General features: G+C 42.0%; 2 protein-coding genes across 25 annotated transcripts in view; both read left to right on the forward strand.

Moving 5' to 3' along the window:
• Positions 1–524: 524 nt before the first annotated feature.
• On the forward strand, positions 525–3,728 carry LOC133471420 (brain and acute leukemia cytoplasmic protein-like). Its single transcript, XM_061760923.1, has 3 exons — positions 525–836; positions 1,538–1,671; positions 2,587–3,728. The coding sequence occupies exons 1-3, from the start codon at positions 707–709 to the stop codon at positions 2,695–2,697; spliced, it is 375 nt and encodes a 124-aa protein (XP_061616907.1). The 5' UTR covers positions 525–706; the 3' UTR covers positions 2,698–3,728.
• Positions 3,729–4,690: 962 nt separating this feature from the next.
• LOC133471496 (protein spire homolog 1-like) overlaps positions 4,691–23,885 on the forward strand; it is an 89,767-nt gene continuing 70,572 nt past the window's right edge. For 3 of the 24 annotated variants that reach the window (XM_061761089.1, XM_061761086.1, XM_061761091.1), the window contains exons 1-18: positions 4,694–5,210; positions 8,432–8,463; positions 13,774–14,040; positions 16,194–16,319; positions 16,608–16,682; positions 16,756–16,920; positions 17,692–17,778; positions 17,888–18,017; positions 19,536–19,583; positions 19,942–20,075; positions 20,162–20,240; positions 20,404–20,552; positions 20,814–20,834; positions 21,150–21,182; positions 22,295–22,449; positions 22,530–22,600; positions 22,706–22,733; positions 23,213–23,364. In XM_061761089.1, coding sequence (XP_061617073.1) covers positions 4,865–5,210; positions 8,432–8,463; positions 13,774–14,040; positions 16,194–16,319; positions 16,608–16,682; positions 16,756–16,920; positions 17,692–17,778; positions 17,888–18,017; positions 19,536–19,583; positions 19,942–20,075; positions 20,162–20,240; positions 20,404–20,552; positions 20,814–20,834; positions 21,150–21,182; positions 22,295–22,449; positions 22,530–22,600; positions 22,706–22,733; positions 23,213–23,364 — 2,098 coding nt within the window. In that variant the 5' untranslated portion in view covers positions 4,694–4,864. Of the gene's footprint in view, positions 5,211–8,431; positions 8,464–13,773; positions 14,041–16,193; positions 16,320–16,607; positions 16,683–16,755; positions 16,921–17,691; positions 17,779–17,887; positions 18,018–19,535; positions 19,584–19,941; positions 20,076–20,161; positions 20,241–20,403; positions 20,553–20,813; positions 20,835–21,149; positions 21,183–22,294; positions 22,460–22,529; positions 22,601–22,705; positions 22,734–23,212; positions 23,365–23,885 lie in introns of all 24 variants that reach the window. The other 21 variants (XM_061761072.1, XM_061761078.1, XM_061761077.1 and 18 more) reach the window with 18 other exon arrangements.

Raw genomic sequence — 23,885 nt, forward strand, 5'->3', positions numbered from 1 at the left:
AATGCATTTATAGTTTTTAAATGTTTTTTTATTTTTGTTATTTATTTGTGTTAACCATCAAAGGAAATGTGTATGTGAGTATATGTATAATTTTTTTTCTTATGTTAGATTTTAATTGAAATAATTCATTTGATTTAAATTATAGCTTCACCTAAGCATTATTATCATTCCACGGTGTACCTGATAAATTGACCTGAGAATTACTGCATACCATGTTCCTAATAATATGACCAGGACGTTCTCTTTGAAAGGTGTAACTACTGTTTTGACCTTGTTACCTTTCTAATGTGTACCTAATCATTTGACCAGAGTTATAATCTTCAGGTTGTACCTAATAATGTGACCACGTTAGCTTTGTATGGCTTACCTCTTTGACCACCGCGTTAAAATTTCACGTTGTAAGGTGTACCTAATGTTTTGTCCTGTAAACACTTGACGACGATCATGACGACATTAATGAGTTGCGCTCCTAGCCAATCAACGTCATGGGGTTGACTCGCCCCCCCCCCCCCCCCCTTAGCTCGGATGACGCACGGCGTGTGGTCACGCGGGTCAGCTGATGTTAACCGAGAGACCGCCACACCACCAGTACCGCTAGCACCCACGGACGACGGTGTCCGTGAAGGCGTCATGAAGCACGACGGCTGAGTGAGGATGACCGCCAGGACGTGAGGGGCCCACGCCGCGCTCAGCGCACCTGTGGCGGATGATGGGCTGCGGGGGGAGCAGGGCGGACGCGATCATCGAGCCGAGGTACCACGAGAGCTGGACCAGGGAGACCGAGTCGACGTGGCTCACCAACACCGACGTGGAGCCTCCTCTGCCGGTCGGCAACAGTAAGAAACGCCGCCCCCGGCCGCAGACTTCGTTTTTTTTTGTTTTGTCTCTTACATATACATTTATCTGTAGAGGAAAGCCGTGGTGCGGAACGTAAGGTCTGTGGGCCTTCAGTCACTGTGTACCATTTTTAGACATTTTCAGCCAATCGTATGGTTTATTCGCAGTAGCTTTGCAACTGTGGGCAGTAGGTGTGTGAGGCAGGCAAGCAGTGAAAAAGCAAAGAGGTTTACTCTCTGTGTTCAATTGGAAGACTATTTAACACTATAATTATTATTTTTTTTTCATTTTTATATATTTTTCAGCCAATCAAGTTGTTGATCATTCATGGTAGTTTTGCAAGTGTGGCAAGTAGGTGTGAGCGTGAGGCCGGTAAGTGAGATTTATGATTGCTGTTGTTGTTGTTGTTGTTTTTAGACTTTTTCAGCCAATCAAATGGTAGCTTTGAAAGGCAGGCAAGGAGTGAAAAAACAAGACACTTACTGTTCTTTTTTTTGAAGACTATCAACCAATCAAACGGTTTACTAAGAGTTGCTTTGTATGTGTGACAAGTAGGTGTGAGTGTGAGGCAAGCAGTGAGAAACCTTTTCAACCAATAAAATGTTTTTCAAGTAGAGCGACCGGTGATATGTGCAAGGTGGGCAAACGGTGAGAGAATATTTCTATTTGATGCTTAAAGGCCGTTAATTGTTGTTGCCAGGTAAGGCGTTCGAGGCGGGCCTGCGTGAGAAGAGGATGGTGACCACGGGCACGCAGTGCGGCAAGCAGACCCTCCCTGGCGCCGCCAGCTCGGGCTGCAACCACCACAGGAGGCCCAGACGCTCCTTCAGTGACGTAAGGCTTACGGTTACGCCATCATATTGCACATAGCACATTCGATTCATGAACCAAAACAAATATATTCTTTGTTAAACTAAATTGATGTAAAATATAAATTAATAATGTTGTAGTAAATTAAATTATATTTAATTTAAGTACATTGTAAAAAGATTTGACTACCTTCGATGCAGACTTAGTGTCATCTACATAGTTTTGGTATGACACTATATAGCTGCGTAATGCAAGCATGTACAGCTTGAGCAGAAGGGGTGCCAAGATTGACTCCTGGGGTACCCCTCAGGTCATAGCCATTTGGTCTGAGAGACACAGTTACCAATTTCAACAAAGTTCCTCCTATCCTCTTGAGATAGGACTTGAACCAGTTTAGAGCAGTAGAAGATTGCCACCCAGTGTTCTAACCTCTGTAATAAGATCACATGGTAAAACAATTAATATTATTTATACTGATTTTTATATTACTTTAAAATAACATGAATATTAAAAATATTCAATTTCAAATGTATCAAATTTAAAAATAAAAGTAAAATGAAGGATAAAAAAATAATCTAACAAAATTAGATTAAAAAAATAAGATAAACATCAATGCAAATTAAGATACATATCAGAGTAATAATATTCTGTATTTAGTTTTACTATTTTAATTAGAATATTTTTTTCAAACTAAAAAATTAAATAATTCAAATAAAATACAAAAAAAATCTGATTCTGTATTATATTTATATTTACTATTATTATTATGTATTATTATTTTATTATTACAAGGAATGGACATTATGTCTACATTCCCTTTATGCACAATGCATAAAATGAAGACTGAATTAATCGTCTAACACTTAAATATTATTATTTTTTTTTTAAAGACAATTACTGTGTGCATGTTCTGACCTCCCTTTTCCATTCATTTTCCAGCAAGCCAGTCGCGACTCCAAGCGAAAGACGTCCAAGGAGACAACCGCTTTGAGCATGCACTCCATCAGCGGCGGAGACAACGACCCCGCCAAAGTGTGCGACGAGAGGTGAACACCACCTAAAAATCCACAACGGAGACAGAGCAGATGGTGTAGACGGCCGAGGCACCGGTCAATCGGTGTCGATATTTCCGAGAACGCTTAAACGCACCGTGCCAAAGAGCTCGGGATGCTGCATCTTTGTGCCCCCCCCCCCCCCCCCCCCCCCCCGCCTCCTCTCACGCATGCCAAAGCAAAGCTGGCGGTCAGGGAGCGGACCACCGTGCCACACCACTTGCGATCGGCTTCACTTCTTTTCTGTACACACGTGTTCCCTTTTCAGAGTGTGTGAGGTGACTCCTGGTTGTTTTTCAGGAGAAACCAGAAGTGCTGTTTTGTAGAGAGTTTCTGCAAGATGTAGAAATATGCCCGCATGTGCCTACACTTCATACGGACGAACCCTTGTGTTGACAACGCGTGTGTGTGCGTGCGTGCGTGCGTGTGTGCGTTTGACGCTTTTGTTGTTATTTGGAGTGTTGTGTTACTCACATGTACAGAGCCCCAGATATGACGCGGGGGGGAAAAAATACTAATTCGTTTGCACGAAAACTGATTTGTATGCACAAAATACTAATTTAAACGCACGAAATGCTACAGAAATAGAAAAAAATAATTTGTGCACACGAAATACTAATTTGTATGTATGACATTTTGCACACAAATATTTAAATCACCACAAATAACTTTGCACGCTCAAAAAGTATACTAATTTGTGCACAAAAAATACTAAATTGTGCCCACGAAATACTACAGAAATAATAATCTGTGCACATGAAAGTCTACTTTATGACAAACGAGTAATTTCTGTTCACGAATTAGCATTTTTTTTCAAATCATGTCTGGGGCTGCGTTCTGATGTGCATGTCCAAAAATGGAGGCAAAAGCTGTTTGTGCCAAACAAAAACAAACCGGTCAATTCAAATGACATGCCATGTGCTGGTTGGCCACCAGAGAGCGCTGTTGACATGGGATTTCTCCTTTGGCGAGGAACTCGAATTGATGCTTTTAATTTAAATTTAATAAAATGTTAACAAAAAAATCTGATCTGTGTGATGAGTCATGAATCTACTATGAGCGTTTAAAAAAATGTCAGATGATTAGTATGGAGCCACAAGTGGCAATTGGCTGATAACGCAATACAACCGAGATGATTATAAATTATTAGCATGTATTTTATTTCGTTTTCTTTCATTTATTTTGGCGGATTACATCAGATTATTAACAGAAATATATTTTTTTTCAACTATACTTCTATTTATTGAAATATTGTTTTCCCTATTTTTTATTTTTATCTTCATTTTATATTCTATTTATATAGATTTTTAGTACTAATATTTTTCGTTGTTAGAGTTATTTTTTAATTTATTTTAATCATTTATTTTTATTATTTAGTGTCCCAAAACGGATGTGGTTGGAAACCGTATTCTGTTATCTCACTGGCTAACATTAATAGTAGTAGTAATAATAATAAAAATAATAACAATAACAATAATAATAGCATATATTTGCCTACTTTATTTACTTTTTACATGCAATTAACAACTTGAAAATGTTTGAATTGAATATATATTTTGTACTTTTTCTATTTATTTTAAAACTGTTATATTCAACTCTTAATTCTTTCAATTATCTGTTTTTATTATTAAATCATGTCACACAAAATGGATCCGACGTTTGGAAGGGTATCCTGTCAGTTGATTGGTCATCGACGTCATTCACTGCAACGGAATACAGTTGTCAAAAATGTATATATTGTTTAACATTAATCTTCAAATAATGTTGACAAAGTATTTTTTTTAAATATAAGTAGATCATTTTCTCGATGTTTCATTATTTTGGGGTGGGATATAAACATTTTCAAATGGCGTGTAAAATCATACTGACAGCTTTGCATATGTAAACTCTTCAATGACAAGTTCCATTTTAGCAATGGAAACGTGCATTTCCGGTTCCAGATGCACAGCACTAAAATTTGACAGGCACTAGGGCCGTGCGGAAGGCTGTCGACTAGCTTGAATTAGCTGCCGGCTGTTGGTCGGTCATCGCTCATTCGTTCAACAGCCAACAGCCGTGTGGCCGCCTTAGCAAATATCTCCGCGTTAAGGCGCCTCAAAGCTACTTTATTCGTTCAAATTGTTCCCCTCGTCGTGGTCATGCCGGTGAAATAACGCCAGCCGGTCATGTCCAAGCGACCGGGTACCGACGACGGGCTGCAGAGTTCACCGAGCGTTCCCCAGTGCGACTTCGCCGGCGGCGGGGACGTCAACATGGACGCGACTGCGGAGAAGATGGAGAAGATGGACGTCTCCCTGGCGGAAATCCTCGCGCTGTACAGCCAGCCCCTCAACGAGGAGCAAGCCTGGGCCGTCTGCTACCAGTGTTGCCGGACGCTGGAGGCGAGGCGGCCCTTGCGGAAAGGCTCCAAGAGCGGCGGCGGTGGCGACTCCCCGCGGAGGATCGAGGGTCCCGGGGATGTGAGGATCGGTCGGGACGGCACCGTCACGCTGCGCTTTGAACGCACCGCAGGTATCACTCCCCTCTATTCACCCCTCCTTTAATAATAAAAGAAATCTTTAAATGGCGCTTGTTGACGTCACTGCAGAAATGTGGTTGAAAATGTAGTATTTTACAGTTGTGCCTTTTGAAAAATGGCACAAAAAGCGAAATAATTCACATTATTGGAGTGTGTGTGTGTGTGTGTGTGTGTGTGTGGTGCGCAAGTAAACAATGTACCACGTGATGGGGACCCCAGCTTGTTTTACAGTCTGCAGCAAAAAGGCAGCTAGGCTAAAAATAGCTCCAATGCTAACATGCATGCTCTTTATTAGCTCCACCTGCACGACATTAAGTTTTTGAAAACCGATTTACGTTCTTCACCAGACTGAGAGCTGCTGTATGCTAATTTGGCTTAATATCTTGCAAACCCTTGTGTTGACATATTCGTGTGGGTTTTGACGCACAATTGCAAATTCGTAAACACGAAATAGTGATTTGTGCACACTGTATACAAAGTTGTGTGCACAAATACTACAAAAAAATAGTTTGCACAAAAACTGATTTCCACCCCAAAAAAAGTGTACACACAAACTACAAATGTGTAAATATTACAAAAATACTAATCCGTGCACTCAAAATAATCATTTACATGCACGACATACAACTTTGTAACTGAATTTGTGTCCACGAAATACTACAAAAATACTCAATCTTGCTCACGAAACACCAAAGACTAATTTCAGAATCAGAATTTGTGTGTGCAAAATAGTCGTTGCACACAAATACTCCAGAAAATACTAATTTGTGCGCACAAAATACTACAAAGACGACAAAAATCTAAAACGGATGCGTTCAAAGCACCTCGGGCCACGTTAAACATCGCAGAAACGCGTTTTAGCACAGCATAGTCCTGTGAACTTGCGTTTATTATAATAAGTCATGAACATTTGTTAGGCAGAAACATTTTGGGGTGTGGAAATTCAGCCAACTAAGCCAGTTTCATGGAATTTGGCAGGCTTGCCTATCATGAGTAGAGAGGGGAAAAAAAAAAAAAAAAAAGTCTCAAGAAGCCGTGCTTGAAGAAAACACAGGAAGTTGGCAGTTCTGGTTTGAAGCGGCCATTTTAGGCTCATTTCCAAGGGACCCCCAAAGATGAATCAGTCCCACTTCGCCGCATAAACTTTGGTAGACGTCAATCATGAGTCGACCCACAAAAGCGTCTGAAGAAGGCACGTTCAGAAAGACACGGGAAGTTGGCCCTTCTGGTTCGAAGCAACCGTTTTAGCGTCAATTTGCCTGTCTCGGTCGCCTCCAAAGACAAAGAGAATTTTTGCGATTGCTGCCAAACTTGACACGGATGAGCGACACTAAATTGCAAACCATTGGAGTTTTTGGCATTATGTGTGACGTGTCATAGAACTACCGTATATGGCGCACGAGCTGCTGTATCACCAATATCATGGGATGAACTGTTTTGCTTTTTCTTTGGCTTTTTTGGGCCTTTTTTTTTTATTTTTATGACTCTGTCATAGTAGTGAAATATCATCTAATATAAAAAAAATAAATCTTTCAGAAATTCAAAACATATTTGTTAAAACAATACAGGTCACGTTGCGAAGTATGTGGTTATGAAATGCTAACATTTGCCAAAAAATGTGTCCACTCTGTCATAGTGAAATATCCAAAACCTTTCAGAAATGTGAAATATATTGTCAAACAGCACGGTCACTTGCTAACCGAATCGTGTTGCTAAGTGAAATGTTCCCGGCGAGTTGGACTCCGTCGTCGTCTCCTGGTCGGTGACACAGAGCTCCTTGTGTCTCCTCGTGTCTCCCCCCCCGCCACCCCCCCGACGGCGGGTCATGGAAGACTCTTTTTATTTTCTTTCCCGTCTCAATTTGCACTGAGGTCAGCTCGCAGCGAGTTCGGCCGCACAGGAGCCAAATTCACGTGATTTATTTATTTGTTTAAAAATACGCGACATACGGATGCGGAAGGAAGCATGGCGGCACACGGCGGGGTCAAAGTACTTGACTGGTGTGAGGTGGAGTTGCGTTAAAGTCTGCAGCTCGCTCGCTTCTGCAGCCTACTTGTACTTACTGCCCGTTTTCCCTTTCTGTCACTAAAGGTGCTAAAAGTTATGGCACTGTCAGACATGCAGTACTGTTGGTATGGAAGTTTACAGGTAAAATGAGTCCAGATTTAGTTAAACGTGCCTCTAATTGTCATTGGCAACTCACAAATGCGTAGAAAAACCTTCACGGACACGTGTCGTCGATTAAAAGCGCCTTGGTTTGTTTGAATTTAAAAAATAAATTAAAAACATTTTTTGTGACTTTCGGGTGTATTTTTTTAAAACATAAATTTTATATATACCGTGTATAGACAGATATTTTTTTTTAAATTACACACATTGGGAAAAAAATCAGTTATCAAATTTAAATGTCAATTTCAAAATGATAAACATTCAAAACATTTCATTGTTTTGAATTATTTATTTAGAATTATTGTTTTTTTAAATATAAAAGATTTTTCATGTTCAAAAAATAATTCATACATTTAAAACACACTAAATATATTGACACGCAGTATATGAAGAGGGGTTTTCGCTCGTACAAAAATATTATTTTCTGTTTTTATCGCAATTAAATTATTTCACACGGTTTTTATAATTAAATACAATTTCAATTTAAGTTATACTAAACATTCAAAAACATTGAACATATTTTGTAAGTAAATGTGTATATGTATTATGAATTGTTTTATTTCATAAGTTTTTTTTTTATAAATTAAGAAATGTAACATACACACACTATATATATATATATATATATATATATATATATATATATATATATATATATATATTCAGGGGGATTTTCACACGCACAAATACATTTTGGTTTGAAGCGGCCATTTTAGGTTTTTAAATGTTATCTAAATTAAAAAAACATAAATTTTCATACTTTAAAAAATTGTTTCCCCACACTTTCGATATTTTTGGGATAATTTATTCCAATCTACATTTTCTTGCCCCGTCGTGCGACTGTAACGGGCCTCCAGTGGAAATGTACAAGTTATGCATTTCTTTTATTTATTGACTCTGTTGGTGTATGGCCTGCTCATGAGCTAATCGCGCTGGAATGTTCCACACTTGATGTTTTCTCATTCCACAGTTGTTTACGAATAATGCGAATAACAGTGGGGTGTGTCTCTCTCTCTCTCTCTCTCTCTCATTTTTGCCGTTGCAGATAAATATGGATCGGCGCCAACGTCACTTGAGGTGAGTGTCGCGCTCGCTCACGCGGAACGCGCACAACACAATGTTAGCCCGGTGTTGCATTATGGGTGTTAATTTCACACAGCACAGGGCGGCGTAGGCCAAACGTCTCCGCGAGATGCGCGGAAAAGTCTCAAGAAGCTGAAACGACGTAGACACCTTTTAGGCTCAGTTTGGCCACTAACTCTGCATGTTTTGCTTTTTATTTGGCTTTGCGTGACTTGTTTTGCGTGACTTATTCTCGCAGGACGACCGCCCCACCGACATTTCTCTCATGCCTACCAGATTTGAACCTTGTGTGCTCGGCACACAGGTGACGCGAAACCGCAAAACATTTGACTCTGTGAAGTTTGAGGACTGGCCAGAAAATAAAGTAAGAAGGTGGTTTCTGTTTGTCCAGGTGAGACGCGGCCTCATAATGTTGGGTGGAGACGTCGGTGTCGTGTGTGTGTGTGTGTGTGTGCGCGCGCGCGCGTGTGTATACACAGACTTAATCACTGTGTACACCAACCAGCATCTGATGACTTATATGTAACCACATTTCCTATTTGGGAGTAATTGATAAGTATAAGAGCTCCAATCTATGAAATTATCTGATAAAATGGCTGCCATAATCGTCTGCATTCCTCTAGGCGCATATATATATTTTTTTTATTATATTTTTTTTGGGGGGTAGGCGTTTCATTCATGTTAACTTTTCCATCTGCGGTACGGTACTCCACAGTCTGGCTTTCTCCCGTTTTCCTTGCTGCCCTCAGTCTCCTCTCGGATAAATGTGATGCTAATTATTTCTGAGGTTTTCAGCGCGCGTTGCGTGCAGACACGGCGGCCCGTCGTCCTGCTGTCGTGCCGAATCTGACCCACTTCCTCCACCTCGTCAAACTTCATCAGTGAAGACAAACCGGATAATCATTTCTTCAAGTTAAAGACTTAACCATTGTTTTGGAGACATTTTTGTGTAATAATTTCGCATGAAGCTGTCGGACGCGTGCGCCCGCGTCTCGGCCCGCGGGACAATCTTAACCTGCTTTGTCCCGAGGTTTAAGATCAAGCTGAGATTAGGCAGTGATATCCTATTACTTGAGCGGTTGGCGTCGCCGTCCGCCGGGCCGCGGCCGCTTCGACTGGCGGCGGCGCGAACGAGATGGAACTCAGGATTTGTGAAATGGATCCGGGGGGCCAGATTAGTTCGCTAAACGAAAGTCCCGTTCAGTCCATTTCTCTTAACAATCACAAGCTCGTTGGACGAGCGCCGCGATGTAGCGTCGAGGTCGTGCGGCATCCGTTTTATGCGCATCTATCGACTCGTGTTTCACTTTGAGCTTGTATTACCCAAGCCCCAGCTTGCCTTTCTGCACACGCGGCAACGTCGACAAAACGCACTCAAGAGTGGCCCCCGACGATTTGCGGTGTCAAAATAGCATCTTTAGTCTTAACTCATTCGCTGCCTCGGACATTTATATTCTTCAACCGTTTTCTGCCAATGACGAAAATGTTCGTCAAGTGTGTTTTTCGGCGGGAGGCGTGGAAGAAGCTTGTCTGTGACATTCAGTTCCGTAAAGCAGTGTAATGACTAACGGATCCCTGTAGGTGGCCGTGTTGCATTGCTGTGGATTTGCGATTAGCACAGCTTTTGAGTAGAAGATAAAATTGAGTGGACGTTACACTTTTCTGTCCTGTACTGAATACACGGTTGCATTATTGTCCCAACTTTGGATGCCAGAAACCCAAAAAGATTTTCTACTGGACTTGAGTGCTTTCTGGAATTTTCTCGAGTTTCGTTTTAGTTGTCACAGCTCGGGTTAGCTAACAACTAATAAAAAAATAATCAATATCATGCTGTATTGTATAATTTTTTTCCCCCCCTCATGATATGGTCTTGATTGTCAAATCGATTATCTAGTGCCTAAATTTTGATTGTGACCGTTGACGTGAATGTCAGCGTTGTCGAAACGAGTGATGGAAAGTCGAGTTAAGTATTCTTATCACCGCCCAAACACCGTATCGTGATGATATTGAGACGACTGGCAAAATATCGCGATAACCATATGCCCATTTACGCTTGCCATTCCCAACCCCGAGTAACGTCCTAATTCTCATACTGGCAACAAGGAAGTGACATCAGCATGAACTTGACAGCGATCTTGACTTTCTAGATGAATTCTGACCGGCGTCCTGCCCCATTATACGCATGTCCGCTCGCGCAGTGCAAAACCTCTGGATTTAGCTCTGCTTGCGTAACCGTCCGCTTGCCCGAGTGCCGCGGCGCTTTTTTTGCTGACGACCTTAAAAGCAACGAGAGCATTATCCCGTCAGGGAAGCCCCCGACCGTGATGCACTTCCAATTGTTTGTTGCCGACTCCATCGCTGGTGCGCTCGTGCGTGTCGACGGTGCTGCCGACACACAAACGGGTCATTCTTTACCCCGTCTCGGTTACTGCTTGACTCACCGATGTCACGTTATGACGGCCGCTCTTACAGCGAGTTCACACGGAATCAAACTTGTGGCTTGATGTTTTGTCACATTGAATTGGACGTTGGCAGGCCAGCTTCCTGCGGCTGTTGATGAGTGAAAGAATTTAGAGCATGTCATTTATTTTTATTTTTTTTATTTTTTTTTAGTTTCACAAAATAAAAATGAGCATTTCGGTTTTAAAATTGAATAAAAAATGTGACAATCCAGTGCTTTTTTTTTTTTCAAAAGGAAAAAAATCTAAAGATATGACACTGTTTATTTTTCAAATGTTAGTTTGGAAATTACAAAATGATGATAAAAGAACACAAAATATGACTCTATTTTACTTTCTAATTTCATATTTTTGAATGAAACCTTTCAAAAAAGTAAAACTGGACACAAAGTTAAAGGTTGACTATTACAAGCTATGAAAATGCATCAATTCAATAGACTGAATGTTAATTTAAGAGACTTAATGTAATGAATAACTATTTGTTTAAATGTATAAAATCTTTTTTTAAATGAATGAAAACGTGTTGAATATTACAAGCTATCACAATAGTTTATAAAAAAAAAAAAAAAAAAAGTTATTTTTTTTACTACTGTTTTTTTTTTAAATGCTCTTATTAAAAAAAATGAAATGTTGAATGTTTATTAATTGCTTGCTTTGTCACAGCTTTCCCAAAGCATAGAAACCGGCGGGCACATTTTGATTTCAACACAATTTTGACTGACTGATGGGATGCGTCAACAACCAAGCGTCTTTTTTCCTGTGCCAAGTGGCTTTCTGTTCGCGTCCTGACGCCACAACCAAGAGTGATGCGTTCTTCCGTGGCAATTTTCCGACACCCTTCCAGCCAGTCACGCCTGTGGTTGCGTTGTGCGTTCACCTTCGCTGGGCGGAGGCGGCTCTGTAATTAGCCGATTACCACGGCAGAACCAGTCCTGCACACGTTACCAGCAGTGGAGTTGTTTACGGCTTCCTGCTATTGTCCTTTGTGCTGAGTCACTGTTCCTTTAAGAGAGGCTGGGAAGAACAACAGAAGCGTCTCAGTGGGCCGTCAGGTTGTCAGCGGCGGGCCCTGAAAATGAAGTGACACCAGTTTTTCGGTTTCTTGAGTTCTAGAAAAGTCTCCCTTTGTACTGGACGCGTGTGACTCTTCCTTCAGTGTCATAATACTCTGGCGTTCCTGTGCTCCAGTCTGTTGTCCTATATATGGATTATAAAATTATATAATAAGACACCGAGCGATAGGATATTTATTTTAGCCTTCCCGGTGCAGGATTATCAGCTCCAAACAGACGATTTGTGAACAATGTCGGTCTAAAGCCTTGAAATCCATGGGAGGGTTTAATACCATGGTGTTCCTCAAGGACTGGGTCCTGGCACGCTGTTATTTGCACTGTGGTGTTTCCCAAGGATGAGACCACAGCCCGCTGTTATTTATTCTGTGGTGTAACCAAAGGACCAGCCCTTAGTCCAATGTTGTTAATGCCGTGTTACTCCTTAAGGATTGGACCTCAGCCCGTTTTAATTTAGTCTGTGGTATTCGTCAAGTACCAGGACTTGGGCCACTGGTGTTTATGCTGTGTTGCTCCTCAAGGAACAGACCTTAGCTTGCTGTTATTTATGATGTCGTGTTCCCCAGTGACAAGACCTTAGCTCTTTATGATGTGGCGTTCCTCAAGGTTGAGGACTTGGTCGACTGTAATTCATGTTGTGCTGTTCCTCGAGGATCAGACCATAGACCACTGTCGGAAAAAAAAAAAATTAGTAGTTGATGCTAACCCTCGCATTTGCTGGTTCTATTGGCGCCAGTTTGCTGGTATATGGTGTGAAAAGGGCTCTTTAAATCCGTGGGAGGAACGGGAATGAAGACCTTCCGGAACGTTTACCCTGGAAGTCAGTACTCTGAAGCACAGCATGTAAAATCAAAGTCATTGATCTGTGAAGGGGTGAGAGTGTCACTTTTGCAGTATGTCAACAATGCAGCCACTTCTTTAGCCAAGCTAGTCAACGCCCTGCTTCCTCGCACATCTAAATTAAACTTCGTGCCACGCCCCTTAACGTCTCCTGCTACCAAGTGTCACTTTGGCATATCAAGACTTCAGGTTATGTCCACTTTTGCATTGTTGAAAAACCTGTTTAACTCGACAACTTACATCTACTGTGGCCATTAAAGATAGAATATTTGCATTAGACAAATCCGACCACAATACATTGGAACCTCGTGTGCATACTGAAGTCAAAAATATTAACAGGTCAGTCGTATCTTCGTCCACAAAGGGATTGGGGATTTCTTTTGGTCATACAGCCTGTTGGCAAAACATCACCTGCAGTGTAGGAACAATAGAAATATGAGACAAAACCGGTTCTGCGCATTCTTTTTGTAAGGTTGTACCCAAGTGCTCCTCTCCTCAGAAAGGTCCCAAGCTTAGGCTCGTGCCATCTGTTATTAGCTTGCAGGCGAGAGCATTCAGGAAACCTTTAAAGTTTAAAAAGACCCAAATTAAGGTAACACTTTTATGCTACATGTGTGTGTAGCATAAAATAATCCTCCTCATAATAATAATAGTTCTATAATTTATGCTTCGGTGCTCCTTAAGGACTTGATCCTGGTCCATTACTTTTGCTGTGGTGTTGCTCATCGATCAGACCTTATGCTGTGCTGTTTCTTAAATACCAGACCTTAGCGCCCTGTTATTAATCATGTGGTGTTCCTCAAGGACCACATCTTGACCCACTGTTGTTTATGTCGCAGTGTCCTACAACGACTCCATCTTAGCCTTCGTGCTATACGTGCTGTCTCAATTTCATTTCGCATCATTAGCAGTTTCGTATTCCTGTGGCTACGCAGGTGATCGACTCGCTGGGCGTTATGATCTACAAGGCCCTGGACTATGGACTGAAGGAGAACGAGGAGCGCGAGCTGAGCCCGCCACTGGAGCACCTCATCGACATGATGACCAACGCGCAGGAGGCAGAGAGTGACGACGCCTGCCCCGATGAGGGCTACGAGGCCACCGAGGAGGAAGAGGAAGAGGAAGAGGAGGAGGAACAGCTGGCTGTCTCGACTTCAGGCGGCACCATCAGCCAAATACGAAGCTACCGCGACCTGATAACGGTATGACCGTAATACCATAACATAGTTAACTCATTCTTGTAAGAGCGCAAGCAACAACTGTTACGTATGGGCTATTACACTATTATTAATGCTGTGGTGTAGTGTTCCTCAAGGACCAGACCCCAGCTCATTATTAATGCTGTGGTGTTCCACCAGGACCACAACTTTACGTACTATAATTATGCTGTGATGTTCCTTGAGAACATGTTCCTGGTTCATTATTCATGCTGCGGTCATCCACAAAGATCAAACCATAGTGGACTATTTATGCTGTGGTGTTACCCCAAGGATCACTCCTTAGCCCGCTATTCTTCATGCTGTGGTGTTCCTCAAGGAGCGCACCTTTGCCCTCTATTACTTTTACTTTTAACATTTAATCATTAGTGCAGTTGATAACTTGGTTCAAAGGGTTTCTCCTTGGGTTAGATCGTAATTACCTTGCCATGAATGCCCCCACCCACACCAACCCTCCCTCATTCTTACGTGCAACAGGTTGCGCTGATAGCGCCCGTCACGCTGTACATTCCTGCCGATCGCAGCCCCGTAAACGAACTCTGTGTTTCCAGCGCAATAAGCCGGTGAAATATTCACTGGCTTAGTTCCTCATAGTGGATGCTGTGTAGTGATACACACACGCGCACACACATTGAATGGGTGTGCGTCGCATTGCATTGGCCTGACTTGATTCGTAGGCTGACGTCCTTCCTTCACACAGTCATCGCTTGTGTAACTCTTAGCTTTTTCTTAGTTTTTTTTTTTTGTGTGTAACAAACGTGTAGCAAATGTTTGATGGTAAACATTTACGGTAGTTTTCTTATACAGTGGTTATTTACTGCAGGCACCCTTCGCTTTTCTCCGGTGGTTCTGCTGTGCAGTACATCAGCAAAAAGATGCTAACGCTAAAACTTGTTTACCCGTGGAATGTTCCAAACAGTTGCCTTCTAAGCGCAGTTAGTTGCGTGACACTTTATTGTGTCATGAGCGTCAAATTCCTAGCATGTGTATGTCATTATTTCCCCCTTGGCATTGAAATATATCTATACATCAAGGTAAAACTGCATTGCCGTAATAGGGCAAGCTCCAGTATTGCATAAGTTTGCCTGCCCTCCTTTTTAAAAAGGAACATTTTCCATGAATCATGCATTATTTATTTTTTATTTTTTTTTTTGTATACAGTAACAACACTAAAGGTCACAGAGGAAGCAATATTTAATGTGTCTCAGCTGTGATTTTAACTGTGATTATCCTTTTTGTTACATTGACTGCTGAATGGCATAAAGGGAAAAAATTGACGGGAAACGTCACGGTGACCGGACGGGCAGGTTTTCTTTCTTTTTTTTTTTTTTTTTTTTTTTTTTTAAATAAGTCACATGACTTTTGCGGCATACTTAATTTCTCCCAGGCCAAAGTATTCCCAGATTTGTTGGATACAAAGACAATGTGTGATAATAGCAGTAGAACCTTAAGCCCTTTGGCTGAATTCAGTTTTTATCTTTGAATGTTGAGCCCCACCAAAGGTGATAACGGCACCGCAAAAAAGGATAATGGAGATGGCAAAAATGAAAAATATGTAGTTATTTTAGTTTATCACGTTACCTGGCTGGACTAAATGTTAACGTTACCTTTTTTAAAATTTGGATTATGATGGGATGCCTGCACATAAGGGATAGTCTCGTTATATCCATAGAGCCAGAAATGGAATTTTTCAAAGTAGTAGTAGTTTTGTTTTATCTGCACAGTGGTTGACTTCTGTTTGTACTCTTATGACACTGAACAGTGTTAAAATATTATTTTTTTAAAAATCCTTGTGCCTAACGCTAAATGCTCATATTAACTTTAAATTTAGGCCCACGTACATTTAATCAATTATGTATTGTTGTATATTTATTATATTAGAATTTAATAAAAAAGGGAATTTAATAAAAAAGGGCCATAAAAAATTTAATAAATTTCAAAATAAGCAATTTCAATTTCTGGCAATAATTGACTACATGACACTACATTTGGATTTTTGTTTTTTAAGCAAGCAGGTATTATATCCTCCAGTTCTTATGAATTATACAACGATACAAGTGCTAATCTACCATGTGATTGATTGATTTTTATTTCTTTATTTTTTTGGGACCCAACCCACCCCTTCTCCTCCCCTGCAGCTGTGTTCCTCCCACCTTCCAAGCCCCTCAGATGCCCCGGACCACTACCAGGCCGTGTGCCGCGCCCTCTACGCCGAGTCCGGGGAACTGCGAACGTTCCTGGAGAAGATCAAGAGCGCAAAGGAGGTGAAAAGCAACACGGCCGCCATTTGTCCCAACAGTCTCACATAATATAAATATAGTAAATTCACCCAGGAGTAACCTTATGACAACTATTTAAGGAGCTTAGCTGAGTGGCCCTGCCAAGTGATGCTAATAACTAGCCATGCGAAATATTGCACATACCGGCAAATTAGCATGTTACTCCACCAGGCCCTCAGTCTGTCTTGTTGTCGTTGTACAGTAGACGCGCTGCTAGCAATTAGCATTAGTTACTTTATCTCTTGTTTTGACGTCATATCCTCTCCACGGCAGAATCTTCGCAAAATGGAAGGCGAGACCCACCAACAGCCTGTTAGAGACCTGGATGAGCTCCAAAATGCAGATTGGGTAAGGAAAACCGCAACGCTACATGCTATAATGACAACAAATGTATGTAAAAATGTTTTCGGGGTCGTGACAGGCGCGGTTCTGGGTGCAAGTGATGCGAGACCTACGCCACGGCGTGAAGCTAAAGAAGGTGCAGGAGCGTCAATACAACCCGCTGCCCATAGAGTACCAGCTGACGCCCTACGAGATGCTCATGGACGACATCCGCTCCAAGCGCTACAAGCTTCGTAAAGTCATGGTGAGGCGTCAACAACTTTCAAATCAAAATGACTTCTGACTTCGGGTTCAATTCCAGGTATTGCTCCTTGAGACTTTTCAGTGAGTCCTGTTCCGATAGACGTATCCAACCAGTTTCATGTTGATCGGTGCCAGGGGCAAATTTGATGTAACTTTCCAAATCTTTGAATTTGCAACCTGAGACTTTTTTTCTTTTTTTTTTTTTCTTTTTTTTTTTTCTTTTTTTTTTTTTACTGTGTCCTGTCATGATAGACGTGCACCAAATTTTACGTTAATTGGTGAAAGTGGTGTTGTCGCACATTTTTTTTCTGTCGCCACCTACTGGCCTGCCATACATATTAAATCGCTATGGCAGTTTTTAGATGTATGTCTCTATTCTGTTTATTGGGTTGTCCCGTAAAAATGCTACTCTAAAAATGTACCCATATGCAGACTACTGCCCCCCGCAGGCGTGGAGAGCTATTTCCGCTTGTGCAAATAAGAAAAACACATCAGTCTTAATCTTTTCATTTTTTTTCTTTAAAGACAATAAAAAAACAGACTAAGATTTTATATTAGAAATATTTTAAGATATAAACTAATACAGGTTCAAAGAGAATCATAGAAATGACTGCTTGTCGAGCTGCCATTTTGCCGGATAGCATAAAATCCCCCAAAGACGATAATTTAATATTATCCCAGTTTTTCGTATGAATTAATATCATTTAATTTGTTTTTATTTCCACTTGTAGACATTGACGACATATTTTTACCCCCATCTGTGTCACTCCAGGTAAACGGCGACATCCCCCCGAGGCTGAAGAAGAGCGCCCATGAGGTCATCCTTGAGTTCATCAGGTCGCGGCCTCCACTCAATCCCGTGAGTCAACGCTCGCTCATTGTGACATTGGCGCTTTTTTCTTTTTTTTTTTTTTTTTTTTTTTTTAATGCTGCGGTGCAACACAATGACAACGCACGCACGTCGTCAGGTGTCGGCCCGCAAGTTGAAGCCTACGCCGCCGCGACCGCAGAGCCTCCACGAACGCCTGCTGGAGGACATCAAGACGGAGAGGAAGCTCAGACCCGTCTCGCCGGACTTGACCCGGAGGACCCGTCTGGGTGAGGGCACACACGCACGCTCACGCCTCCTCCATTAAACCATTATCTTGAATAATGCAGCCATCGTGATTAACGAGCCTTCTTTACTGTTTAAACAAGAATCAAATTGACTGAGCGCTCTCGTTTACTGCAGCACTGACTAAGCTATCATCATTCAGCTTAGATCGCACGTCGTCAAATTGTGTACGCCCCTTTTGATTTATGCCGTGAGCGGATTGGTCGAAAAATAAAAGCCACATTGTCACATCAGGAAAAAAAAAAAACCCAAAACAATTGGTACCAGAACAGCAGCTCTATTACATGTTTTAAACGTTCTGGGCTTATACTTGTTGCATAACGCTGCGTATAGAAGAGATTATAAGCGATATGTATTGACTTGGCCTTCTCTTTCTCCAACCTGCAAACAAACACGTCAGTCATTCGTCCTCTTATCACGTCTTACAGCTTTGACTCGTCAGGTAAAACGTTTCCCACACCGTCGCCTGTTGCACCTTTTTTGCTCTGCTTTTATTAGGTCCTGCTTTGTTTTTTTTTTGTTTTTTGTTTTGAAGTCGCAAACACACCCACTGTTTGTATGTCTGGCCTGTGTTGAACAAGTATATGTACGCGACACACCCCTGTCACATATCGCATCGTTTCGTCGCGAGACGACGCACAGCGATCGGCCTAATTAGATGGCTTGAAATTGGCTTTGCGACATTGATGTTATTATTCGTAAGACGAATGAAAATTCAGCCCCCGAAGCCAGTTGGATTTATGAGCATGAAATTTGACAGGCGCGTCTATCATGAGTAGACCCACGGAAAAGTCTCAAGTCGCCAAGCCCGAAAAGACAGGAAGTTGGGCATTTTGTTTTGAATCAGCCTTTTTGGGGTCTGTAGCGCTAATATTTAAAAAAAATCACGCACCCGAAGCCAGTTTCACAAAGAACAGAAAAATTGGTAGGCGTGTCTATCATGCGTAGCTCTACAAAAAAGTCCATGTTTTTGTTCTGACCAAATCTTTTGTCATGGCGTGGCGGCCAATTTTGATGACTCGTCACAACGCAAAACTACTGCGGCCGCGCGAGGTGCCGAGCTTCACCAAACGTCCCTCAACACCTGGCATGATGTTATCAGTCGTGTCACAACAGAGAGATTACACATGATCACGGCCGGCCTCGCCTGTCTGCGCCGCCCGTCGCCCTAATCCACACCCGCTGAGGAATATGTCACGTTACATAACCGATGCGCCTGCGATAAATACATGAGGGGCAGATGATGGGCCTGAACGCATCACGGCCGCGACCTCAATCCCGACGACTAAACGGGAATAGCCCGTCAGTCTCCCGCTCGCATCCCTCTTTGTGTGTGCGCACCTCCCTTTATGCACTCCCCGATGCTTGCTCCAGTCTGTTAACACATGCACTGCCATTGACGGCTTTAGAAGTCAAATATCCACGTTAACTGGCAAGACTGGCAGTGAATGAGTTTTAAGGGTGACCCAGTTTGTGTTACTAATGATTGTTTTATTTCATAGGTGCTGGGAAAAGCATCAGCACGCCTCACGATTTGTGCCGGACCTCAGGTACACAACACCGCGTGCTGGATATTCACTAACTACAGTCGAATCAGATCAATATATTTTTCTTCTGCTTCTACATGAGGCAGTAAGTAAAACAAAATGTTAAAATGCTGACAGTTTTGCATAGTTGCTTGACATGAGCTAGCTACACAGTTGAGCCCATTTGAACTCTGTTGCTCACCAAAACAGCAGCACACATGGTCTCCCCATAATAGACTCCTTTCCCCCCCCCCCCGCTCAAGAAACAAAATTGCCAGTAACTTTAATTACCTTCGTTCGGACACGGCTACTCCGTTGCTAACCAAATGTTAACATTAGCATTTTGAAGATGTCGCTGAATGTTTGTCCGTTTGTCCCGCAGACACCCCCGACGCCCCCCGCAAGCTGGCCACCAGCACGCAGTCGCTAGCGCGGGGCTCGGCTAACCAGATGAGCCAAAGGAAGAGACTCCTGCACGCGCCCACGCTGGCGGAACTGGAGAGCTCCGATTCCGACGTAAGACACCACGGTGATGGATTTTTACTTTTTTTTTTTTTTTGCATATCGATGTGGACGTTTGAATCGGTGAACTTTATCGACAGGAGGAGACGACGAGGAGCAGCTCCAGCGCGACCACTTCCTTGATGGACATATCTCCAGATTCTACCAAGGGCGTGAAGTGTAAGCACGCCTTTTTAATATTCAAATAATATACAGCGGTGCCTTGACCTGCAGGTTTAATGAGTTCAGCGGCTGCGCTCGTATAATACAGACATACTCTGAAGAAGACGGTCACAACTGCTCAGTAAGCTGCAGTAGCACCCACGCTTCCTTTTTTTTGCAGCTCTACCGGCGTTCCTGCCCGTGTCCGCCACGCCGCTGCCGGACAAGCGTCAGCCGTCGGCTTCCCTGCGGCGCCACTCCATCGAGAAGGAGGCGCCCGCCAACGCCGCCCCCTTCGTCGCGCCATCCAGACAGAGCTCCAAGTCTCTGGTACGCACGCAGGCGACGGCCGTTTGAGCGCCGTTGCTGACCAAAACGGCAGCAACCTACGATGAAACTCCTCAAATAAATGCCAAGAACACGGGCAGTAACTGTAATGCCGTCACATCACACATTGAGTTATCACACACTCGTGTTGCTAACCAAAACAGCAGAAATCTCAAAAGTGAAATCTTTCCCGATTATTGAATCGGCTTTTGATGATGATGTCGTCCTTCATTGACTCGCTGACTTCCTGTTTTCACGCTGCAGCTGATGGACAACGCCGGCAAGGTAACGCCCACCCTACAAAATTCTCCCGCAGCCATATTTTTACATCCACCATTTTGCTCGTCACGAGTCTGCACTGTAATGCAGTGCAGCTCCTCTCAAATTACAAAGCATAAAGTCATCTTAAAAAAATCTGGTGAGTTGATGGAACATCGCAGGAAGTAAGTAGTACAACGCGTTCTATTAGCTGTGCGCTGCCTTTAATTATGACGTAAGCCGAGAGGGATTATTGCGTTAAAGTGTACTTTATGTAACTCAAAAGTGTCTCGTGTTTGTTTCTGAATGTTGTTGTTGTTGTCGTCCTTCCCTGTGGTTCAGGTCCAAGCTGCTAGTAGTGCTGCTCAGGGCACGGTATGTGTCTCCCCCCCACCCCTCCAAAAAAACCAAAACAAAAACATCACATCTGGGATCCACTTGAACGCTCTTGGCGCTTTGTCTCATCGCCATCAGCTTTCACGGGACATTTGTGGCATATTTAAAAATAGGACCAAGACCGAACGTGGTCAATCAAGACGAGACAAAACATGCCACAAATCTCTCACGTCGTCCGCTCCGAGTGGGCTGCCGTTTGAAAGACAATTACGGACTGGAAAAGATGGATTTGTGACGGCATTAAACCATGCGGCGTTTTTGGAGTCCACTGAGTGTCGCGAGTAAACATGAGGCTGATTGCTAAATTTAGGGCGCGCTTGCTAGTTAATGCATGATGGCAGCCACTTTGCACAATGGAAATGAGCAGGACGAGACTATAATAATGATCATAAATAATATTTGTGAATCAGAAATAATCCACACAAAAAAAATGTCGACGTCATACGATTTATGTGCTGCCTCTTGCCAGTTATTGATTATTGCCACCTTAATAATAAAAATAAAAACTAATGTAATCACTAGAAATAATCCAGTTTAAGAAAGAAAAAGGTCCACAGCATGCATGGGCACACATGGTGTACATATCTTTATTTTTAACGCAGTGGCACGACATGAAATAAACGAGTTAGATTTAAAAAAAAATAAAATAATAATAATAATGTACAGCACACACACGCATGCAATGTGCGTGCCATATCATGAATGTTAAGGCTCCTGTGGCCAGTCATCGATGATTACTGCTGCCTTGCACAATGAAATCAACTCCATTCAGCATGATTCTCATCACAGCAAATAATCGAAGTTTTTTTTTTTTTTTTAAACTATTACACTGGTGCGTTGGCTTAAGAGGTTAAGTCATTGCAAAACTGAATAAATGACAATCATGGCACCACTGTATTTGCCTGTTTGGGAAGAACAAAACAGTCGATTAATTGAGGGGGGGAAAAAGCCGTCCCTGCATTGCGCGACTGTCCTTGAAGGCATCACTGGCTGTTTGTGGGGGTGGCGGCGGCGGCGGTGGCGGCGGTGTTCTCCTCCTGCGGTTCCGGTGCCGGCCGCTCGATAATCCGTTGTTCTCCTGTGACGCGAAGGTCTCTCGCTGGTGTGCTGTCCCCCAGGAGGAGTTCCGCTTCCCGGTGGAGTGTCTGGCGCTGACGGTGGAGGAGGTGATGCACATCCGTCAGGTGCTGGTCAAAGCCGAGCTGGAGAAGTTCCAGCAGTACAAGGACGTCTACAACGCGCTCAAGAAAGGGAAGGTGGGGGAAAATCGCCACTTTGGATTTTGCTGCCGTGTAATAATATAAATATTTTGGGTTGTTTTTTTAGCTTTGCTTCTCGTGTCGCGCGAAGAGGTTCTCCTTCTTCACCTGGTCGTACACGTGCCAGTTCTGCAAGAGGTAAACTGAGATTTTTTTTTATTTTTTATTATTATTCCTTTATTATGATCAAGCTGCTGTGGAGTATGCAATTTGACCATTTTGTGATTTGTGGGTTCTTTCCAGGCCTGTGTGCTCACAGTGCTCCACAAAGGTAACACTAAAACTTTGTCACCAAAATACGAGACCTTATTCTTGGAATATTGCACAAAAAAAATTATCAGAGAGAAAATGTGGCTAAGAAGGATTTTTCAAAAATTTTTTTCCACCCAAATATATTAATTTCAAAGGTGGATTTAGTTTTTTTTTTTTTTTTTTTCATTGCAAAAAAAATTCAACTTTATTATTGTAGTATTATGCTTTTTCCCTGGAAAAAAAAACATGGCTTTCATTTAACAGTAAGACCATTTTTTCTGACTGATTCAATTCTCTCACTTTTAACAATAACAACAAAAAATAATTTTTAAATAAGAGAAAATTCTCACTCTTCCATCATTCCAATATTTTTGATCTTGGAAAAAAATAATCTAGTTTAAAGATCTCATGTGTTATTTAGGGAAAAAATGGCTTATAAGATTGACTTGGATTTAAGGCAAATTAGGGAATGTTTTGCTGTTGCTGCTTTGTCGTCAGATTCGTCTTCCGTCCAAGCCCTACGCCACGTTGCCCATCTACACTTTGGGCCCCAGCGCGTCGGCTAAAGACGAAGCGGGCGCATCTTCGGCCTCATCCGAGTCGTTCGGGTCGGCGCGGAACCGCCGCAGCCTCCGCCGAAGCGTCTACAAGTCAGTTTTCTCCATTTCAAAAGAAAAAAACATCCCTCGAGCTAACAAAGATGATTTATTACTTTAGATGCAGTACAGGATTTCTATGCAAGTCTTGTATAGATTATATATATTTTTCTAATTAAAAAGAATGTAAAAAAAAAAACAACTTATCACTAATAAAAAAATTGTGATAAAATTGTAAAATATTTGAATCGTAGACCAATTGAAAATTATAGTGGGATATTTTTAGTTTTTAGATACGAATAGATTTTTATTTAACAAAGAGAAAATAGCTTGAAAATATAAACTTTTCTGTCACATTAAATTTACATAATTACAAAAAAGACAAGTTTAACGACCACTTGTCACTTTTTTATTTTTTTTAATTTGAAGTTAGAAAATGTTTTAGCAGCAACACATACAAACGGAGCATACAACAAAATAGTCAAACATTATATATGTAAACACCAAAAGGGCTCGACCAAACCATATAATTTCATCGAACAAAAGCCTGCAAGCTTAATGCTAACATATAATTT

Source organism: Phyllopteryx taeniolatus, chromosome 21, assembly GCF_024500385.1.
Source record: "Phyllopteryx taeniolatus isolate TA_2022b chromosome 21, UOR_Ptae_1.2, whole genome shotgun sequence".
NCBI classification, from domain to species: Eukaryota; Metazoa; Chordata; class Actinopteri; order Syngnathiformes; family Syngnathidae; genus Phyllopteryx; species Phyllopteryx taeniolatus.